General features: G+C 41.0%; 1 protein-coding gene across 4 annotated transcripts in view; it reads left to right on the top strand.

Annotated features, from left to right (window-relative positions):
- The window catches only part of palmdb (palmdelphin b), a 39,400-nt gene extending 23,708 nt beyond the window's left edge, over positions 1 to 15,692 (top strand). The window contains exons 1-5 of one of the 4 annotated variants that reach the window (XM_034571799.1): positions 2,083 to 2,208; positions 12,603 to 13,266; positions 13,393 to 15,087; positions 15,183 to 15,274; positions 15,471 to 15,692. In XM_034571799.1, the coding sequence (XP_034427690.1) occupies positions 12,615 to 13,266; positions 13,393 to 15,087; positions 15,183 to 15,274; positions 15,471 to 15,554 (2,523 nt within the window). In that variant the 5' untranslated portion in view covers positions 2,083 to 2,208; positions 12,603 to 12,614 and the 3' untranslated portion in view covers positions 15,555 to 15,692. Of the gene's footprint in view, positions 1 to 2,082; positions 2,209 to 12,602; positions 15,088 to 15,182; positions 15,275 to 15,470 lie in introns of those variants that run through there. The other 3 variants (XM_034571797.1, XM_034571798.1, XM_034571796.1) reach the window with 3 other exon arrangements.
- The last annotated feature ends 312 nt before the right edge of the window (positions 15,693 to 16,004 follow it).

Here is a 16,004-nt window from a genome sequence, read left to right as displayed (position 1 = left end):
CAAACTCAACATCAAAAGTCTCCTTTCCTTCCTTCATGCAAATACAAGTAATTGCTGTTAAAATGAGCTATATTAGATTTTAGACAATACAACTACAAGAGCTAGAAATGGCACACAAGTGAATTATTTATAATATGTTTAATTTAATGAATGAAATAATTGTGTGAAATAATTGAATGCAAAAACCTAAAGCTTGGACCAAAACAAGGACAGATCTGTGAGTCACAATGAAAAGAACCATGATGGACACAAGGGCTGACAGCTGACTGAGCTGAATGTTGTTGTTCTGTTCTGTTCCTCATGTAATACACTTGTCCTTGGTTGCCTTCCCTTCCTCTCAGTGTCTGTCTGTGGCATTATGAAAAACACGGAGGAGGGTGGAAAAAACAAGATGGCACTTTAGATACCATGCTTAAAGGATACAGTTATGTAACAGCAATTCCTTATGTAAGAAAAAAATCTGAAAAGTGAGAAACCGCGGGCCATTCATTGTTATTAATGAAACTGAAATTCAACATTTGCTGTTAATCTGTTTTGCTATTTAACGAGTGCACTTAGGAACAGGGACACACAGGCCTCGTTAATAGCGAAATCTTTATTCTCTGTTTCATAAAGTGATACATATTCCATTCATTATGAATTAAGTGAAATCAGTAACACATTGTGTATGTACAGGAGTACATTCTTTATGAACACATCAAAGTGTGATCACAACCTCCAAACATGTTTTGAAGATAACTGTTCAAAGTGAGGTCTCTGGATTACGACAAGCAAAATCTATCTTTTCATTGTTTTAGGGTGGATATTGATATTCAAACGAACTGAAGCCAGACTCAATGAAAATAACACAACACACAATATGCCAATCCTGTAGCCGTCATGAGCTGCTGAGCAACGCTAAGCCTGCCGGAATTTGTTTTGCCACGTGTGTCTAAGTGACTGTGGCAACTTTCAGGCTGTTTGTATTTTTCAGAGAAATGTTTTGGGTCTCGCACCCCTGTCGTTATCCACAGGACCTCTGTGCCAACAGATCCTGTGTTCAAACAGCTAACAGGGGAAGCAGTAATAGACATTCCGTCACCACATCAAGTTAGCCACCTCTGTTTCTCAAAACAAGAGCGGGAGAAGGTGTAAGCTCGTCCTCATCACTTGCTGCCTAGTCTGTAAATCGGGTCGGTCCGGACCATGCTCCTTTATCCTCTTTTTTCTTGTTGGGGTGTTTTTGTAAAGAAATCAACGGATTTGCCGCAGTTCCCACTGAAGTCTCCATATCTTTGCCGGTCAGCTCGCAGCGGAAGTAACTCAGTGACGGCAGATGTACCTGAGAAGGCTTCGAAGGGTTAACCAATCACATTAACATTAGATCAAAAAAACGTAAATCAATACCATTGGCTGTAAATAACAGTTGGAGTGTCCAGATAGCTGAGTCCTGTGGAAAATCTGCAACAACCAATTAAAGACCAGCCTAAGGTCCCGTGGTTGCCAAAAGTATAAAGGACCCATATTCACATCCATTTGGCCGCTGCCCCACCTCAAGAAGTATTATGTATTTAGACAGAAATTAACCAAATACAATTTGAAAACAACTTATATTGAATGCTCCCCAGGAGCAGTAAAATCTTATTATGAAATTGTATTTTACATTTTTATATAGCTTTTTGTCTCAGGATGTTGGAGGGGCAGCGCCCCAGCGCCCCGTATTAGCCAGTCGCCACTGATATCAACTTTAAAGATTGTAATATGTTAGTGCTGTGTTCATAACAACAGACCAGGGCCTATCGTTTGGAGTTTGCATTGTGTCCACTTGTCTGCATGGGTCACCTCCAGGTACTCTGGCTTCCTCCCACAGTCCAAAGACATGCAGCCTATAACTGGCCTCTCCAAAATGTGTAAGTCCGGTGACAGACTGGTGACCTGGTGTATAATCAAAACACTTTAGTTAAATAAATAAACCTAGGTGTAACTAAAAGAAAGTGAGAGGTTCAAATCAGTCCCACTGCAGGATAGAATGTGTGTATGAGCACAAGATGAGCTTCTTTCTGCCTGTGTGCATCAGAGAACACTCTAGTATTGGTTGTCTCCAGTACACCCCCCTTCCACCAGCCACCCAATCAGAGGCAGCAGCAGCAGCCATGCAGAGCTGCCAGTGAGAGTCTGCACTCAGAAACAGAGCAGAGCTCTCTGCGTTAGCCTACCACACTGTCTCAGGTAGGTCCATTAACACCCACACACGCATCCAAAAGTTTGCAGATTTCCTTTTTGTCAGAGTATTGATCCACTGCTGTGTTTGCTGTGGCTGCTGAAATGTAAATCATCATCATAATCATTATCATCATGTGTTTGGTATCGATGTGAACGGAGGGATGCAAGCCTCCCATCAAAGCTGTGTATTGGCTAGCTGCAGTATACTGTGTGTGTGTATGGGGGGGTAGTGAGACAGTAAGTTCTTCAGTTATAATATGTGAACTGAGTCTTTAATATTTGTTGCAGTTGTGCCTGTATTCTCAGCCATGCACCAAACCACACTCCAATAAGCGTTTTATCTGGTCCATGAGTTCTCAGTTGAGAAATTCATGCTTATCAGACATGTTATTCTCAGTTTTTGCTGTTAAGTGTCTTGTAAGTCAATACAGGCAGGGTAGCATGTATTGCATATCCATCATTCAGTATTTTTTTTCCCATTGCATTAAAGGTACCGGTTAATGTTATCCCATAGTTTTATTATTTTGCTCAAATCTCAAATCAGTGACGTTGTATCTTTGTTTATGACTCCTCTACTCTCTCTGTGGAGTTTTCCTGAATTGTCTACAGGATAATTATTTGCTGCATTTGTTGGGGGATATATTTCAGCTGTAGATTTTGCTCATTTTGTGCTTTAGTGTTTTTTTCCTGGCAGCAGAGCAGTGTATGTGGGATTCAAAATAATCTACAATATGTGTTTGCATGCTAATGGAGGAACATGTCTCACAGTGCAGTGTGCCACACTGATATTTTTGGATAGAGATGTCTTTAGACACAGAGAAAATATTGATGGTGTGTATTTCTTAATTGCTAGTATGGTATTTTATTTGCAGTTAACCCAGCAGGTGTCTTGCACAATCCGCTGCAATAATGGCATGTGAATTCTTAGTGTATAGAGAGGAATGAAATCAGTGTTTTCAATGTGTTCACAACCAGTAATGACAACTCTTACATGTGTCAGTGCCTGTTTACACACACACACACACACACACACACACACACACACACACACACACACACACACACACACACACACACATACACACACACACACACAGATTAAGTTATTAGCCCACAGCAGAATTGTTTTTCTATCGGTTTGACAGGCTCATCATGCATTACAGCTCTTGACACTGAGGATGAAGTACAGGGAGGGAGCACAGTCAGGCCATCATCTGCATTCAAGAGTGGCTTCTATGTGAACACCAGTGTGTGTGTGTGTGTGTGTGTGTGTGTGTGTGTGTGTGTGTGTGTGTGTGTGTGTGTGTGTGGGGGGGTGTGTGTGGGGGTGTGTGAGTGAGGGAATAATGAGACAATAATGTTTCTCTCTCAGTTTCTGCTGCTTTGAAGGAATATAAAGTCCTGACAGCCCACATATTTTCATCTGGTTTTATTCTGAATATATTTATTCAGAATGAAGAAGAAAGCAGTGTTATAATGGAGGGTAAACACACTCATTGAAGTTATTGTTTTTAATAGTAGAATAGAATTCCAAAACCCACCTGTTATAATATGGATGGACTAAAATCAGATCAGAAATTATTGCTGTTGCCTAGTACATCAAAGGGGAGAGGCTGTTCACATCCAGTTGAATTAAAAAAAAACACTGAAAGATGCCTTATTCATGTGTCATGTAACATAGCACACATAGGCGTCATGCACATTAGGCTTCCCCTGCTTCCACTAGTACAAGAGGTGATCCATTTCAAGGTTATTTGTTTCTCTCAGATTTAAGTGGAAGTGTGGCTGTGTCTTTATAACTGCAGCAGTGATGGAAGCAACTGGGATGCCTCTTCTCAGTGTAACGGCACTGAAGCAGGCTGACAGCACAGTGAGACAACGAATAAGGAAAGACAGAAAGAACAGAGCGTTCTCTCACAGAGTGAATGGGGCATACTTTTACAAATATTGAAATTCAGATATGGAAACCAACGTATTCAGACTTTTAGAAGGTACTTTGTGTTATTTTAGTTACAAATTACAGAAATCAAGTTTCTTTTTTATATGAATATGGACGATTTTTAATTTAATATATATCTGTGGATAACTGTATTCTGGAGTGCATGAATATGGCTTCATTCCAACAAAATAATGTATTAAGTCACTACTTGTGCAGAATTTCTGCTTCAGCTTCACAACACAGTCGATGTCTTTACTGGACCCAGAATTCTGTGTTACCACCAGCAACTACAGGCATAAGTGCAAATTTATTTTACTCACACAATAAAGCTTAGACTACACAAATCCTAACCCATAGGCCCAAACAAGTACTAAGTCTTTTTATTGGATTGGTTTTCTTTGTGTTAGTCGATTGGATCAACGGGAGTGACACTCTGATTAGTGGCTAGGGTTTGGAGCATGGGACTGAATAATCCAAAAGTCACAGGCCTGTACCCAATCACCAACCATGATCGGGTCAATCCCCAACCACCACGTTTGATATCCAACCAATGTAAATTAAGCCCAGACTTTGCATGAGCCTTGAACGCCCCACAAAATCTATGACAGATGATGAAGTGTCTGTGCTGACACTTCAGTGATTAGTCAGTAAGCAAATCAGTCAGTCTGTCAGTCAGCTAGGAACAGACTTTTGTGTTTTTGGGACTATAGGGTAGCGGCTCCGCTGTTGTAGTCCTGCCAAATACATTGGATGGCTGTCAGAAAGGAGTAGAGCCAGTTTGGCTCCCTAATAGAGCCACAAAGTCCATCTTGATTTCACAATCGCACAGATATTAACACTGATGGACCTACAGGAAACTGGAACTCTCTTTGTTTGGTGGTCAGCCTCCTCTTTAAACTGTTTCTCCCAACTTGCTTGTTTGTGAAAATGTCATTAGGTAATTAGTTGTAAAGTTTCAAAACAGTAGTACTCTTTTTTTTATTGGATCTAGTTATGACCCTCATCGTTAGATGGAACTAACACTTTTGTTCGGGATTGACGCACAGTGTGTGTCTGCCATTAGAAAACAGCCTCAGGGTGCCCCATCTCCACTCAGGCTCATCTTAATGACAGTTCTGCCAATACTCCTGTGTTTTTGTGTGTGTGTGTGTGTGTGTGTGTGTGTGTGTGTGTGTGTGTGTGTGTGTGTGTGTGTGTGTGTGTGTGTGTGTGTGTGTGTGTGTGTATTTAACACAACTCTCCACACAAAGCACTTCATCATTCCATCAAAGCATCACCATACGGACAGTATAGCAGTATCTGTGTGGTTAGCTTCTGTCTGATATTTGGAAGCTGTTCTCTGGATATGATTTCTGTGTGGATGATCTACGACATGATGATGGTAGGTAAGACTTATAGCTCTACGGTTTGTTGGAGGAACTGCCCTCGTAGGTTAAAGAGGAATTTAATGTACAAGCAAAACATTTTTTAAAAAAAACGTATTTGATTGCTCTAATTAATTTTGAGAAAAATCATTTCAACAATATATAGTGCACATGACAGAAACTAAATCTAAATCTACTTCTGTCTCTCGCCCTTTAAAGGAGGTACATGGGGTATACCATTTCAGGTTTATGGATACAAATTAAAATAAATATTTTTAGTGTCAGAAACTTCTATGAAAACACCATGACCAACAATGTGTGTCTATAGCTGGTGGCGTCTCTACGTTGTGGATCTCAGTCCCAAAACAGCTGTTTTCCTACTAAAGACAAAAAAGAGGATTATAGTTCTATTTCTTAAAAAGTCCAACATTTCCTAAAACAGCTGGTTTCCAACAAGCATTACTCAAACAGGAGGAAGTCATCTGGGACTATTTTTAGAGGTGGATTACACATTTGATATTTGGGGCAGCAGGGTGTAGTGTGATTCAGTCAAGTCAAACTACAGTACCATGTGCATGTTAATGGTAATGAAGGAACACGACAGCCAGTACAACAGTTTAGCTCTGTGATGTCTTTTTAATTAATTAGTTTTTTTGACATCAATAGAGTTCTCTGGTAGAGAGAAATAATCAATTGCACAGTGGAAAACATTACTGGTTATTTAATAACTGGATGAAAGACATTTTGAAAACTTACCACTACAACGTAACTTTAAAATTGTGCTCAATTTGTTAAGGAATTTGGGGATTATGGCGGCCTTTGGGTGAGGGATAATTTCAACACTCCAATAAAGCTCTAAGGCTTGATTTCTAAAAAGATGGATTTATAACCTGCAGTCTGTAGAGAATGTTCACCATTGCACTGCAAGCATTTTTTTTCCTCACAAAACTGCTATAAAAGAATAAAACAATATGAAAAAATGGTGATATAAAGCTTGGTCAGTATGGAAGCTGATAATGGTTACATTACATTACATTTTATATTTTTATTGGTGAAAAGATATGACAAAGAACAGTGAGACAGAGGAAGATTCGTTGAATATTAAAATCATCTTTAAGCCATAACTCACCACTGCATGAGTTGGCTGCCTGAACTAGCTCGCAGGCGTCGCTCCATTTGTTCAAATCATTTTCATTTCATCACTTATGTGCTGTTGCATTTCTAAGGGAAAAACTTGATGGGTTTTCCTGAGGAAAAGTAGAATGTCACTGTGGCCCACATGTGTCGCAGATCACCTCCGAATGTGATCTAAATGATCGGATCTCAAATCTGTCCTCAATTAATCTTGAAGCTGAGAGCTGTCCATGTGTGGTCAGATCACCTGAAATCGATGCAGATCGAAACAGCATCATAGCTGCATAGCTTCAGTCTGCCAAACTGTTACCACCACATGCAACTTTAACGGAGCTCTTCTTTCACATCACATTTAAGAGTCTGCTGACGAGATGGTGAGGGGGAGGTGGACAAGGCCTCAGCTGAGCAGTGCCAAGTGTCAGGCCTGTTGATGGTTACCATGGCGCTTAGTCTGTCGCATACACGTGTCCTTGTAGGCGTGGGATTGTATGTGTGTGAGCGTTATTAAAAACTTCCACTGCTGCAGGGAGTGCTGCTGATTCGTTGCAGATGAAAATAAAACAAATGTCTAAATAACAAATTGGTTTAAACAAACAGTCACTTCATCATTTTAGCAAGAACTTTCCTAAACAGCAGCTGGAGGAAAGTTTACAGAATGAATACAGTGATTTTCTTATCAACCAAAATAGATTTCTGAACACCAAAAAAAAGGCCGTTGGCATGCTGAGTCATGTTTCATCATATATCCATAAGACATTTGACTCCCACTTCCACCCCAACGTCCTCCTTGGGTAGAGTTTGTGGCTTGAACAACATACCCTAACTTCCTCATGTGTTTTGTTGTCTCTACAAAAGCAACTAGAGGGCTCTGTCACTTGAGGGCATGTTGTTTTGGAGCATTTGCTGAAACTTGACAATAAAATCATAGGTTGTAAAACGCTGCTTGCACAAACAACTTATGGGATTGTTTTTATTTTTAAATGGAAGTACAGTGTCATTGCCATACTTCAGGCCAGGCAGAATTGATGTGTAAGGTCTGGGATGTACATTATCAAGAAGGCCAGTAAATGACAGACATTAGCACTTAAAGAAAACTGCAATGTTGTTCAGCTCATATGTGAAACCAGTTTCTACTACAACTGTCTTCTACACACTGGTTCAGTGCAGCCAATAACAGTGTGTTGCACCTGCATGCTTTACTCAACACTTTCCCAGTCATGTGTACACCCCTGCAATGTTGACAGTGGTGTTCTGATGACACATCATTGGCGGCTATATTTTTATTTTCTAAATGTATTATTTTCTTCATTTATCAAAATAACTTCTGACAGCTAATTTGTCTGCTTTTTTGTAAAAGAAGTTGGTGCTCTACAGTTTAATTCTCTTTTTATGCCGATGAAAATTTAAAGGGGACATAGCATGCCCATTTTACCACAAGTTGATATGGTTCCTTGGGGTCTTAATGAAATGTCTGTAACATACTTTGGTCAAAATACCACAAGGATCATATAAAACAGCACCCTTTTTACCCTGTCTAAAACAGCCCTCCACAGAGTGACCTGTTTTGAGTGCCTGTTCCTTTAAATGCTAATGAGCCAGCTCCCCCCTCCCCCCTCTTCCCCCATGATTTTAAACGATATAAATTACATATTTTATATGATATAAATTATCAAATATGCATCCCATACTTTGTATTCCCCTTCTGTTGTCCTGGAGTTTTAATTTTCCCAATCACATAATTAAATGTCCCCCTCTGCCCATCCACTACAAGCACACAAGCAGACAGACAGAGAGAGAAAGAGAGGGGGGGGGGGCGGGGGCTATGAAGACCATCATTTACCCCCGAACCCCGACATTCAACAGGTACAACAACAAGCGGAGAAAGCAGAATCGCGGGCTGACCTTATATATACAGTCTATGGGGCTGACCAGCGGAGAAATGCACGTCCCGTGTGAACAGCCAGGTGGCTGCGCGCTTGAGAACGGCGCTGCGCTGCCTCGCAGCGGCGCTTCCGCGTCCGGTGTAAACCCGGCATAACGGGGTGGGGGGGCTCTGTGTGTTTGTGCCAGTGTTACAGTAGTGCTGAACACTGCGGAAGTCTTCCACACTGCTGGCTGTGTGGTGTTGACACAAATTCCAGGAGAGCGAGCGGTCACGCCCGAGCAACTGCTGCAGCCTCCCAGTCCCAACGATCCAGACAAATGCCACATGTGAGTGAATCGCGGGCTGACCAGCGGAGAAATGCTCGTCCCGTGTGAACAGCCAGGCGGCTGCGCGCTTGGGAACGGCGCTGCGCTGCCTCGCAGCCTCGCTGCGTCCGGTGTAAACCCGGCGTAACGAGTGTGGGGGGGCGGGGGGGATGAGGTGGGGGGTGGGCCAAGCCATGTAGGGAGACTTCCAGTGTATTGTTACGACACAATACACAGGAAGCTCATTCGAGTCACTCAAGCATGACGTTTCTGACTTAGAGGAACTATAACAAAACGCGCGAGTGTTTTTTCCCCACAGTTTTTGGGTTGGTAGACATGCCAGATACCCACATTAACCTGTAGAAGCACTAACAAAGTGGAATTTGCATGATATGTCCCCTTTAAATGGAAAGAATTAAGTATAGTGCAGTTGATTGAGTTGATAGTTTCCCACATGCACCTCTCCATGATCATGTGGTATTCATCTGGCTATTGTATACACTTATTCTTTACAATTGTAACTTTAGTGCTGAATAGAATGGTGATAATGAGCTTCATTGATAATAGTGGAGGGTTTTGTTCATACAGGTCCATATTGAGGACAGTACTATACTATTTACACACAATATACTATTGTAACATGCTGTTAAACTTGTTATTTTTATATATTTTTTTGATTTGTCATTTCCTAGCAATTGGACATGACATAAATATATGTGTGAAAATAAAGTGACTGTATGGTGTCATATTTAGTAGGTGTTGTGTTGCATAGATAGTCCGTGGTGCTGCTGTAAAGCTGCTACATCATTCATGAAGCAGGACATTCTACACTGTTCATTCCCTGGCACCCTGCTTATTCACACATTAATTGTTGAGCGATTTGAGCATCCTCATAACAGCCAGTGCAGCTCAAACACTGAGGTCAGTCTCTGGTTGACTCACATTATGCAGGAGCAGGCTTGATGTCAGGAATGTGCCTACTGTATCTGTTCTAAAGAGAGATGTGTAAAAAGAGGAAGGCAAAAGGATTAGAAAGTTGGTGGACAGTGGACCAGCATTTGATGTTTGGAGTCAGCAGCCGTGAGTATCCTGTTAAATACTTTGAGCTTTGAAGTGAAAAGAGCCCACAGGCCCTGTCGAGCCGCTGGCGTGACACACATCAACACATGACCTCAGCTGCAGTGTGGTGTGGATTCAATCAAAGCCTTCTGCCTGTCAGTGTATGCAACAGCAACACAAATACCAATACTTTTACCAATTATTTACTCAAGAATTTCACAGTCATGGTCACTCACTACTTAATTCACAGGTAAAAATATGTTACATAATTGGAAAACTTGTTAAATAATTGTGTGTTTCAGAAAACATATTCTTTGCTGATTATAAGCTTAAATATTAAATGTTGTGACGCAAAATCTGCTCACAGTAACTACACCATCATAAAAGTGTTCTGTGGTTGTGATGAGGCACCTGCAGCACTAATTTTAAGATCTGATAAGCAAAGGAACTTTTTACATGCAGTGTGTATAACTGACATCTCAAGCTCTGCATCATAGTATCCATGTCAACTTTCTATCTATCCAGGGCTTCACTTATCTTGAACAGACTTTGTTCTTTAACTATTAGATGGTCATATATTGAGGATGATGCTGCAGTCACAGTATTCAACCTTTGAAATGATACTTGTATGTGGTCTTTGAGCAGATACTGATTGACTGCATTCAGAATTACATTGTAATCATAAATGTTGACTTTCTTAAATGTGTTAACCATGTTTTGTGATGACTCCATAAGGAATCATGACTTATGGTGATGTCGGGCACATACGGTTCACTGTTCAGGGCAGAAATATTGTTAATTTGAATCAACCACATAATCTACATATATACAGTGCAAACATATGATGATGGTATGATGCATACCTTACATGCACTGTATGCACCCGTACCAGGCAAAGCTAACTTTATATTGTAATTATGCCATTTCATAATGGCGTTGTCATGATGCCATTTAAACAGTTAACATAAAAAGATGTAGATTGTGTTGCAAAGATACCTCAAGAAATGTATCATTTTCAGATTTTTTGTGGCTTCTTCAAGACATCAGTGATAATATGATATCAAATGATGGGGAATAATTTCCTGCTTCACAACTGATTCTTCTGAGAATACTTTATTTTCACTGCTTAGCTGACACTCTGCTCAAAAACTGAAGCAAAGGAATCAACCAATCCACTGTCAATGGTCTTCTATTTTGACCTTCATACTAACAACACCTCCTAATAACTATAAAATAAGAAGTACCATCTACAGTGAGGACACTGTCCCAGAGCTCCATTTTCTAGAAGTTTAAATACACATGCTAAACCTAACACTGTGGTTTATTTTGACTCATTCCTCCTGCATCATCCTGCTGCCTCAAATACTCACGAAAGCACCAAATGTGAATGCATTTACTACTGTTAATACTCCCAAAGTGCTATAGATAAAATGTAATAAATATACAATTTAGAAATTTCAGACTTTGCCATCCGAGAGTGGCATTATCCAAAAAAAGACTCTGTGGGTTTGTGTTTCTATTTCTCTCCTCCTCTTTCCTACTGAGATGATGCAAGGACACACATCGAATGCACCAGTTTCAGAAGGGACATTTTATAGAGTGTATCTTGTATGAATGTATTCAATAATGGCGTGTGTGTGTGTGTGTGTGTGTGTGTGTGTGTCACACAGAAATTGTGGGGCTCAGCTAATCATCTTGCAGGGACACTTTACCAGTGTGTGGGAGGCAGACCTGCAGTCTTACATAAGAACAGATTCTGTATAATGCCATCTGATTCAGCTGATTTTAACGTGCTTTCTTTCTCTCTTTCTACACATAACCTAATTAGGGACACATTCACTCAGCACAAAAAAGTATAAACAACATAGAAACACCAATCACACACACACACACACACACACACACACACACACACACACACACACACACACACACTACTACTGTCGTCATCACAGCCCATCCCTCCACAGATTTGCCTGAATTTGTTTCTACGCCTGGCACAGAACATTCAAGGGCCATCCTTGGACATCTTAAGTGTGCTTATTGCACTTCAGGAATTGTTCTAGAGAGTGTGCTACAATCACATTGGCTGTAAAGTCACAATAACATCCAGGACTGTTAGTAAACCATTACTGTCTGTGGTGTTAATGATGACAATAAAGATGATGACCACTCTAATGAGTTCTGTGGGGACAAAGACACAGCAACAAATAGTACCTTCTGTCTGACAAATCATATAAACCACAACAGTATTATTGGATTCACTGTATTCTTAATTCATGTAAATTTAATCAAGGTATGCTGGACTAAATTCTGTAATTTGCTGGGTTGCATAGAGTGCAATATTGAAAAATAATCCATATAATAATCCTGGCTCATCATTCTGTGGCTTAGTAAAAGTCATCAGCTTCGAACTCTTCACATGATAGTTTCAATTCAATTTAATTTGTATAGTGCTGATTCTGACTCTTGTTGTCACACAGGCAAATGTGAAGACCTGTTTGTCATTAGGTGAACACATAAATACAGAGACACAAGAGAAAGACAGAGTTGAGGGTATTGCAAATAATACCAGGGTGAAGTAAGAATACAATGAAAACACTACATTGATTAATATGTAGAGAAGTGCCCAACATTTGGCAATGATACAGAAACCATTCCCTTGCTCCCACTCAGAAAATGAATGTCTCTTTCCTTTTTCTCTCTTTTCTCAGAAAGCTGCTTTGATGGACAGAGAGGCAGATGGAAAAGAACTAAACGAAGGTTGCAGCACAACTAAGAATTGCAACTCCTTCTCTGTCTCCATGGAAACCACTGAACAATCCGAGCAGCCAATAGACTGTGAAATGGAGGTCGCTGTGGCTGATTCACCTGAACAGGGGAAGGATTTCAGTACAGATGATGAAGTTTGTTTAGAGAGAAACTCATCAGATTCCCCAGGGGAAAAGGCGATACTTGGCACATTATTGACTGACCTGCAAACTGGAAGAATTGACACTGACAAATCTGACTGCTCTGAGACCGACATTTGCGCTGAAATGCCTTGTCTAGATCAAAAGGAAGTTTTGATATCAGAATCCGGGCATGAAGAACTTAACAGAAATGAGTCAATCACTTCATCTGTGTCTGACACACCATCCAGTGCTGATAGTGTTTATGAGAATGAGGCCCATCGTAAGAGAGAGGACACGCCAGAACAGGACCCTGAGCAAGAAGAAGTTCCTGAGCAAGAAAAAGATCCTGAGCAAGAAAAAGATCCTGAGCAAGAACAGGTCCCTGAGTTGCAGCAGCATCCAGAGCAAGACCCCAAACCAGAGCAATACCATGAGAAAGTGCTAGACCCTGAACCTGAGCAATACCCTGAGCCAGAACAAAACCCTAAACCAGAGCAATACCCTGAGCCTGAGAAAAACCTTGAGGTGGAGCATTACCCTGAGCCTGACACCAACCTTGAAGTGGGGAAATACCTTGAGCAGGAGGACAACCTTGAAGTGGGGCAATATTCTGAACCTGAGGACAACCTTGAAGTGGGGCAATATTCTGAACCTGAGGAAAACCTTGAAGTGGGGCAATACCCTGAGCCTGAGCTAGATCCTGACCTAGAATCATACCCCGAGCCAGAGCAAGACCCTGAGCTAGAGTTATACAGTGAGCCAGAGCCCGAGGCTGATGATAATGACTTTAAACAGAAAGATTATTGCTTTAAAAATCTGCCAGTGAACACGGAAGAAGACCCCGTGGCCCATGAAATCCTTTTTGATCCACCCATTACAGAGGAGTCAATATTGGAGCACTGCATTAGAGAAGAGGCAATGTCAGATATGTCCAATGAATCCTGCCATGACCTTGACCCTGATGAAATTGATGAATGCTTGAGAGTTGAAATTGCAGCGGCTTCCTCTGATAGTGACACAGATGACAAATGGAGAACAATATTCTCCTCTTCCATAAATAAAGAAGATGATGACTCATATTTGGACGGTCTTCAGCTGAGTGCCCAGGAGCTCTTTGTGCAAAAAGTTGATGTGGCAGACTTTGAAGAACAAGACAACATGGAAGAGGCCTGTTTTGAGGATCCACAAGTGGAAGAAGTTATTGAACAACCTGAAGATATAATTCCATTTCCTGCTTCTACACAAGAGGTTAAATATAACCCGTTAGGCACACAAAGTCTGTCCAAAATCTCTGAAGATGAGAGTGAAAATGGCAGAGACGCCAATCACAACCACAACACCCATCAGCAGCACATTAATGCTGATCAAAACAAGAAGCTACCAAAAGACTTCTGTGTGATACAGGAGACTAAGAGTGAGAATGTTAGCACAGAGCACGTGGACTTCCAACTGACACGTAAACAGTGGCGGGAAATGGAGGAGCACACCAAAAACCAGATTGTTATACCTACAACCAAGCAGCCCAGCTTCCATGGCAGCCACAGCTTCATGTACACTCCAGTCCGCAACATTGAAAGAACTCAGAAGAAAACACATGATCTTGAGAGCTTGAATCTGGTTGGGGATTATCCTCACACCCAATTCAGCCCTTGCTCAGAGGACTCTGGCCTGGATGATTCCAGTTACAGGTCTACTTACGATGACCCAGAAACACCAATTGAAAGGGAGATTCGTATATCAATGGAGAGGGAGGAAAACTTCAGGAGAGAGAGGGGTCTCTCCAGGATGGGCAAATCAACTGATTGTGCTCCATCACGAAGTATGCCCAGATCCATTAGCACTCCACTTACACCATCCTTCATCATCACTTCCTCACCTACTAAGGAACCACTGAAACATGAAGTATCTGCAAATAATGTTATCATACTCGACCCCAGCAATGATTTTACCCCAAGCCCCAGATATGGCAAAGACAATGTGGTACCTCGGCCTGGTGAGTGGCGTTCTGAGGACAACAGATCAAACCTCATCATCCTAGAGACAACCAATCTGATTATTCGAAGTGCCTCAGACTTCTCTCTCAACAAAGTCTATGAACATCCTCAGGAAAAAACTTTCCTGAACAACCCCTTTTTCAAGCTGCGTTCAAGAAGTACAACATCATTTGTGGATGAAGAGATTAAGTTGGTCAAGCAGAGGGAGGAGGATCTGAAGAAAGAGAGGTCCGACCTGTATGGCAAAGACAGGTTGAATACAGAAAGAATTTTGTCAAATCACATGGACACTTTGGCATTTGACACTTCAGGTATGTCAGCAAAACACTGACCATAGAAAGCTATTTCTACTTTTACCTTTGTGTGTCAATAGATTTAAGCTAATGATGATGTTTGACTGTTTTAGCTGATGTACCATTGAAGTGCAAGTCCTCTCCATCATCACCAATGAAAACAGCCTACAGGATGGATCGGTCTGCTTTATCCTGTGATCACAGAGTAAGTTTATTCTCCAACACTTTCTTGTTCGAAATCTCACATACCTAAAATGTATCTACCTAATGAAAAAAGTGCATTACATGTATTTATTATTTAAATTTGCATACATCTGATTGGTGCACCCTGTCTTAATTTACCCACAAAAAAACATGTAAACCTTGTAACTTGGTAAATAATCAGTTGTTCTTTCCCCCAGTTTCCAGAAGTCTTCACAGGAGGAAGACGCAAGAGTGCCATGGCCCTACGCTGGGAGGCAGGGGAGTTTTCAAAAAATGACTGAAGAGGAACAAGTCAAAAGTTGGCCATATAAGGGCATTGAATGTCAGTGTTGTTCTCGTTCAAGTTAGATTCAGCATTGCAATTGTTTGTTTCATGTTGTGACATAACCTGAACTCTCTGCTTTTGTGATGCTTTTGGGCAAAAATAGCAAGACACTAAATCATGCAGTATGGACAGTTTAAAGATACGTGGACATGGATAGCACTTGATTCTGGACAGAGGGTGTACATTATTTTTCGAAACCCACCCAGTTCTGACATGTCCTCATCATGTCTGAATCAACACTCACACCCGGAAGGCTGCTGGTTTCAGCTCGTATAGGCTGCAGCTTCTGCTATTGTTGTAGGGGTAAAGTAATGTTTATTAAAAGAGTGACTACAACTGTGCCAACAAACACTTGCCATTTAAACAAAATTATTATGAAAACAATACTAATATTTTAAATTGTGGC

This window comes from Hippoglossus hippoglossus, chromosome 20 (assembly GCF_009819705.1).
Source record: "Hippoglossus hippoglossus isolate fHipHip1 chromosome 20, fHipHip1.pri, whole genome shotgun sequence".
NCBI lineage: Eukaryota > Metazoa > Chordata > Actinopteri > Pleuronectiformes > Pleuronectidae > Hippoglossus > Hippoglossus hippoglossus.
The sequence above is the reverse complement of the archived record's forward strand: the minus strand, read 5'-3'. Positions and strand labels throughout refer to the sequence as shown.